We start from the raw sequence: 7088 nt of genomic DNA on the forward strand, positions 1-7088 counted from the left end.
CCAAAAAAACACACAGGAACCAGTAGAATTGTACAAAACACTTTATTTATGACAGTATTAGTATAATAGACAAAAGGAGCACATGTAGAAAAATAAAAAAAATGTTGATGCTCTTCAGTGTTGTAGGTGTCACATGTGACAAACCTTACTGTCTTTGATTAACTTTATTTGAGGTCAGTTTCATCAAGCTTATATTTAATTTTTTTTTTTTGCAATTTGAGACCCAGCTGCTCCAAAAAAAATAAGTCATTTACAGAAAACTTGTTTTTTTCTGCGTTAAATATTTTAATTTAAGAGGCAGAATCAAACAGAAAAGACATAAAAGAAATAAATGAACATGGTTGAACTTAAAAAAAAAGAGAGTTTCATTGCTCAGCTTTGATAAAACTGACCGTGTCGTCTGTCTGTATGTACATGTAAAACTAGTAGTAAACACAAAAAAAAACCTGGTTTGTCCGGGAACCGCCAAAGTCACGCTCAGATACACAGGCGCCCCCACAAAATAAGAAATTCAAAGACGTAGAAACACATTTATTTAAGGTTCGTTGTGCGACCATCGCTGCCCTCCTCAGAGTCTGGATGCTGGACTCTGACTCACAAGGACTGGGCTCCAGTGAGGTAATGCAAAGCTGCAGAGCAAAGCCCAGTTTTTGGGTCACAAGAATCAGCACACATGCAAATGCTTTTTTAAAAGGAAAATATGAATGTCCTAAACATGCTCATATGTTGCTTATAATATACCAAAAATACATGGAAAGCTAATAAAAGTGTGTGAATTTTAATCAGTTCTTCCTCCGTCTCTTTTTAAACAATTTGTTTTATTTTGAAAAATCTGTATGTTAATATGTGTGTGCACAAGTATTTAAAAGTTTGACTGCTAATTTTTGAAAAAAAAATTCAAGATCTACAGTTTTCCAAAAGAAAAATAGCTCATCTGTTAATTTCTAGCTGGGTTTAATTTTCTGAATTTAAGCTTCGGTTTTGTTCTTTGAGTGATCCGCTGGAGCCAAGCTGCCATCGCTCTCCTCATCCGCCTCGGGCACCTGAAACCACAAAGGAAATATCTTGAATAATAATAATGTCAATCACAAAGTTTTGGATCATTTTGGTGCGGATTTCATAACTTCTGCAAACAATTCTGTCTGTTGTTTGTTGATTTCTAACAAAGACTGAATGTGAAATTTATGAGGGATGGGACGTCTTACCTCCCAGTAAATAGAGTCATCAAAGCAGTTCTGGTCTGGCGGCTGTCCCCAGACAGGTAACTTCATTATTAAACCTTACAGAAAAATAAGTAATGAATCATTTAAAGCTCTTTTTAATTTAGATATAAACTTCTTTCACATTCACTAACCTGTAATAGCCCCTCCGATCAGAGCAAACCCGAGGGATGAGGCCAAAGCGGCGGCTTGCATGGTTGCAAAGCTGAAATTTAAACAGATACCTAAATCAAGTCAAAGCAGCGACTCTTATTTTGGTTGAGTGTTGCTTTAAAGATTTGTTTTACCCCCCATCTTTCTTTCCCAGTGCCACAGCCACAATACCAGCAAGCCCACCAAGGATGCCGGGCATGCCGTGCAGATTGTGGACGCCGCAGGTGTCCTGGATGCCCAGGTTAGATGCCAGCACAGGCTGTGGAAGAAAAAAACAAAAACATTTAAGATTGTACTATTTTACAAATCCATCAATACCTCTAAATATTGTTTTCTTTTTTGAATAATTGGTTCTTGATTAAGGAGTTCTTCACTTTATTTTTTAGACAGAAATTCATAAACTGAAACATACAAATATAATATTTGAAGGAATGGATTAGTTTAGAGCAGGAATCTGTGGCTCTTACATCCAAGAAACTGTAAATTACAGTAAAAAATTAAACTCATTCAAACTTTCTTTAACAAAACTAAAACATTTTGACAGATTTTTCTGCTTCGTGTACCACAGAAAATCCACTAAAAGTCAGTAAGCATCAACAGAACCGCAAAGCCTCAGATTATAATGCAGATTTTCTATTTTTAAACAAATTTGAGGATTTTAAAAGCAGCTTGTTAATAAAAAAATGAAATTAGGATCATTAGATTTTCAAATTTCAGACTGAGATGCAACACAAACTGTAAACTAGACTGTTTATTTATTTATTTGCTTATTTATTTATTTATTTATTTATTTATTTTTGCTTTTATTTATTAATCTTGCATTTATTTACTTATTTTGTATGTTTGTATTTATGTATTTGTTTATTTTGTATTTATTTTTGTATTTATTTATTTATTTTGTATTTATTTGTTGAATTTGTTTTGTGTTTATTTATTTTGTATTTATTTTGTATTAGTTTGTTTGTTTATTTTTATCACTGATGACATAATAGTACTATAGCAATTTAGAACACAGGAATAATCTTGTGACACAATAGGTATTTTATTTTGAAAAGAAGTCACTTGAACCTCACAGACTTACAAACTATTTCATATTTTGAAAAAATACAATTTTTCCTCTGTTTAGAATTTTTTACTGCAAAAAAACCCCTAAAAATGTACATTTATTCATCATGATAGTAAGAATAACATAAATAGAAATCAGTGTCTTATTTTTTAAAGGGGAAGTTAGACTTTGTGGATCCTGCTGGGTTGAGAATTTACCCTAAAGGGTAAAAGTGACCTTTTTTGAATCACTTATTAGGTGTACATAGCTCATAACTGATAAGTTGTTTTTTGTTGAAAAAAAAAGGCTCAGATTACTTCTTTTTTGTCTCTTTCTTCAAGTTTCTAACGTTTTCATGAACTCACAGTGAGATACTTGAAGCCCAGAGTTGAAATGATCCCAGCCACCACTCCGATCAGCATGGCTCCAAAAGGTTGGATGTTCATGTCAGCACATGTTCCTACTGCAACCCCACCGGCCAGTGTGGCGTTTTGAATGTGTACCTGTGCAACACACAGATAAACAAGAATATTTTGGCTGTTTGGAATATTATTATCTTTTTTTTAAACTAAAGGACTGAAATCTGACCATGTCCAGCTTCCCTTTGTGCTCCACCAGGCTGGAGATGGCGTAGGCAGAGAGCACGCAGGCAGCCAGGGAGAGGTAGGTGTTGATCACGGCGGTCAGCTGCTCGGGTCCAGATTCAGCGATGGCTGAGTTAAAGCTGGGCCAGAACATCCACAAGAAGACGGTTCCTGCAAAACATCTCTGTTAAGGTTTTGATTTTTTAAAACTGAAATTCTGCTCCTTTCCTCTTGGTGGTGCAAACGATGCACGTTCAGGACAAGAGGCATTTATGGGTTATATTTTTGAAGAAAACTCTTGCAAAATGTCAACTTTTGTTTTCAGGATCAGTGCAGATTGGTGATTTTGCACCAGAAAACAAACAGCAAAAGTAAAGTTTGTGACTTTAACTCAGCTTCCACTCACCAATCATGGCAAACATGTCAGAATGATAGACGGATCCGTCGTTCTCGTGTCCATTCCTCAATCCGGGTCGGTACAGAACCCGTGCCACGGCCAAGCCGAAGTACGCTCCAAAGGCGTGGATGATCATAGAAGCTCCGACATCACTGGCCTGTTGGGAAAATCTACATTTTAACACAATTTGATTTGGAAGACAAGTCAAAAATGTGTTAAATGAACTCACTCCAAGAGTGTTAGCCACCAGGTGCTCATTGATGGAGAAGATGGTGATCTCCAGGATGGTCATGATGAGAAGCTGCACAGGGCTGGTTTTGCCCAGAACGGCCCCGAAGGAGATCAGGACCGTCGCTGTGCTGAAGTCGGCGTTGATCATTCTGCAGGAGACACCATGTGTTGAAGAAAACTGACCAAAAATGCATCATTATTGAGCTTTAAAGTCATCTGTCGGAGATTCCCAACAGCCAAAAGCTTATATACGACCATAATACTGTATAAAAACACTGATTTGGGGGCTTTCAAGATCTTTTGGTTCGATTAAACTTTATTATCTACTTTTCAGTTCATTTTTAATACAAAAGACTGATGCTCTCCAGTTCAGAATTTTTCTTTTCTTTTCAGATGCATACTTGAAGACGTCAACTTTAATCTTGCCATGATCCATGTGCCAGACTCCTTGCATGAGGAGGCCCCACTGCAGGCCGAAGGCAGCCAGGAGCAGGTTGATTCCCACGCTGCTGAACCCATACTTCTTGAGGAACGTCATCAGGAAGCCAAAGCCGATGAAGATCATGACGTGGACGTCCTGAAACACTGGAGAATTCCATCAATTCAGAATCCACTCATTTTTCTGCTGTGCGTGACTCCTATAAACATTTGTTTTCTTTCATAGTCCCCCAAAAGTCATTTTTATGTTTTCCTAAACCCCCTTAAGTTCCCAAGATGAGCCTCTCATGTGGAAAACACATTAAGGAGGAGATACTCAGGATGGGAGACAATGGGCTTCATTTCCTCCCATCTTAATGAGTATTTACAGTGTGCGGCCTCTATTGTCTAGACCGGACTCTAGTGGAATTATTTCTAAAGCAGCCTTTTCATTTCTTGCCAAAACAAGTGGAAACACTTGTGTTGAGTAAAACAGACGAGATGTTTGCAGCACTTAACCTGATTTATCTGATGTTTTTCAGTAATGTTTTGAGCGTAGTACCGGAGGACAACCGCTAGAGGCGCCGTTGAGCCGCTTGAGTCTTAACACTCAAATAGGAAAATAGCACGCAAATAAAATAGATTTTATGAATTATTTTGTCCTATTGAACCTTAAATATCAATATATCAACAATAGATGGTTAAAAAATGTTAGTTTAGTGAATTTATTTTATATTTTTGCACTTTTGATCAACAAAAAGTAATTTAATTTATATTCTTTTGAGCAAATTTGCCTGTTTTTAGGGTCAAAACATCACTTTACATGTTTAGATGTTCATTTTTGGCTTTTCGTCAGAAAAATAAAAAATAATTTACTACATTTCAGAAAATAAGTTCTGTTTGTGGTTTAAAAAATCTTTTAAAATGGTCTGTTTCTATTTGATTTAAACTAAATTAACATTTTTTTTCCAATTGTAGTGTTTCGAGTCAGCTTTTTATAACTATTTGTGACAACGGTATGTAGAACACTTCTTTTGGGGGTTTGCGAAGCACACATAGTTTGTGAAATGCATTAAAAAGCAATCAGCAGAGCATTGTCTTAAAGGAAAGTGTTTTTTCCTGCAGATCTTCTCTGTGAGGCGGACTCAAAAACTCTTTTTTGGGAGAAGAAGCGGAGTCCAGGTGAACGTTTGTTTGATGAGACCAAAAAGCTGGAAAGCAGCCGCTGGGACTGGCACCGCGCCCAGATGTTAGGTAATGCACTTTATCTTCTGCAGAAATGAGTGAGTAAAGACGGGAGAGAAGCTCCTCTGGAGCGCTCCGTGGAGGAATTATGTAACCAGCGCATAGAAATGAATTAATCTAAGAAAAATGGAAATGCAACAGCTACAAACGTGTTTGCCTTTGCTGGTGCTATATGTCATGGTAGCTCTAAATTTGACATTGGACACATTAGACATTTAAAACGTGCTCATATAATGTCAAATATCACATTTAAACATTTTTAAGTTTGACTTTTGTGCATTTTTAAAACACATTTTAATAAAATCAACTAAATGCAACAAGAACAAACTTGAACCAAAAGTGACATCAAAAGCAATATTTTTTTTTAGGAAAATGTTTTCTCGTTTGCCATTAAAATATTCAACGTGAACGGACATTTGTTCACAAATTTGATGCCCAGCTAATTTCCAACGCTCACACCAGCCCCACCCAACCGCCAGCAGACATTTGAGAACCAAAACGGCCGTTAAAGCTCCCAACTATCCAAATGCAGATAAGAAGATCCCACCAAAAAAAACTTCCTTTTTCTGTGCATCAGTTTGACTTTACTCTATTATCCTGTAACATGGATCACATGCAGGCTTCTCCACCAACACTTGCAGCAGCGTGTTAGTAAATGCAACCACATGACTCTTTTTTTATTGCACTCAGAAGACCTGTTCTGGAAATACCCTCCAACTTCTGTTTGACTGTAATTGGGAAATTAATTTGGTGCTATTTTAGGAGGAAATAACACCAAGCTGCACAGCTTTTTTTTTACCTTTTTATTTACAAAACATTTATTTTGAATTTTACAAAATCATCAACTTGAAAGAGTATAAAAGTGAAGTCCTCAGGTTAACTTACTTGGGTAGAGTTCCATGGGTTTGGCGGTATGATTGGTGTTGTGCTCATGTCCGTGACCTTTCCCATCATCGTAGGTCACGAATACAGCATACAAAATAATGGTGATAATCTCCAAAATCAAGGCCAAGATGGGGAACTTCAGCCTCATGTTGGTGGCGTACGCAGGCATCCTGGATCTGGTTATCTGTCAGCCGCTCCGAGTGTCTGTCCCTCCCTATCTGACTTTTTTTTTTTGTTTTGAAAAGTTCTGCCGTGTGGAGGGCGGAAAGAGAGCAGCGTTGGGTTTTAAACTGCTGCGGGTTTTGTGGTGACCAATGAGAGAGCAGAGGATCGGGGCCTGGACACCCTCCTCATGCACTTTGCTCACGAGGGATGGGTTTCCTCTGTGGACCGAGGAGGGGACGAGGGAGGACCAAACGTCCAGTCAGGGGGCAGACCCGAGAAGACACTAAAAGGCCTCGCTTTGCTTTTTCCTTAAAAGTAAAAAAGTGTCAAATTAGTTTAAAAAAAAGTAAGAATTTAAATCTTTAAAGAGCAACTCTGATGAAAATTGTGTTTTGACATGTTCTTGTAGCATTTTTTTGATTATGGAAGACAAATAATCAAAAAACTAAACTAAAATGTGCATTTCTTTATTCAAATTGATGTAAATCAAGAGCAGACAGAAGTGTATTCTGCTCATTCTGATGCATCAACTTGCAGACGACTAATCCATCCTTGGTTTTCCTCATCCGTGCTGTCATCATGACTCAAAACTGTACGACGGATATTGTTCACCATTTGTGATGCCCCGGTAATGTTGGGGCTGTAAGATAGCGGGTAATGTGTAAACAAAGCGCTCTCAGCAACAGGGAGGGGAAGAGGGGCGGGGTTGCTCCATCACAAACAGCCCTGCCCACAACTCAAAGATG

At 37.7% G+C, this 7088-nt stretch overlaps 2 protein-coding genes across 2 annotated transcripts in view; one reads left to right on the forward strand and one right to left on the reverse strand.

The window, feature by feature from the left end:
* Positions 1-23: 23 nt before the first annotated feature.
* Positions 24-6631, reverse strand: rhag (Rh associated glycoprotein). Its single transcript, XM_024291242.2, has 10 exons — positions 6178-6631; positions 4032-4215; positions 3629-3779; positions 3409-3556; positions 3007-3173; positions 2784-2921; positions 1508-1632; positions 1355-1425; positions 1206-1279; positions 24-1043 (listed from the first exon to the last, which is right to left on the reverse strand). Exons 1-10 carry the CDS (start codon positions 6344-6346, stop codon positions 969-971), a joined length of 1302 nt encoding a protein of 433 aa, XP_024147010.1. The 5' UTR covers positions 6347-6631; the 3' UTR covers positions 24-968.
* The window catches only part of si:dkey-12h9.6 (macoilin), a 41576-nt gene continuing 38607 nt past the window's right edge, over positions 4120-7088 (forward strand). Inside the window, exons 1-2 of the mRNA XM_024291238.2 lie at positions 4120-4257; positions 5173-5301. The gene's annotated coding sequence lies outside the window, so the exon portion shown is untranslated. The remainder of the gene's footprint in view (positions 4258-5172; positions 5302-7088) is intronic.

Source organism: Oryzias melastigma, linkage group LG24 (assembly GCF_002922805.2).
Source record: "Oryzias melastigma strain HK-1 linkage group LG24, ASM292280v2, whole genome shotgun sequence".
Taxonomy (NCBI): Eukaryota; Metazoa; Chordata; class Actinopteri; order Beloniformes; family Adrianichthyidae; genus Oryzias; species Oryzias melastigma.

Excerpts from the sequence above, each read along its gene's own strand:
- rhag (XM_024291242.2), bottom strand. The coding sequence starts at position 6,346 with ATGCCTGCGTACGCCACCAACATGAGGCTGAAGTTCCCCATCTTGGCC. Across the intron at positions 3,780-4,031 it reads ATTAAAGTTGACGTCTTCAA|AATGATCAACGCCGACTTCA; the intron begins GTATGCATCTGA and ends TGTCTCCTGCAG. Across the intron at positions 3,557-3,628 it reads TGGTGGCTAACACTCTTGGA|GCCAGTGATGTCGGAGCTTC; the intron begins GTGAGTTCATTT and ends TTTTCCCAACAG.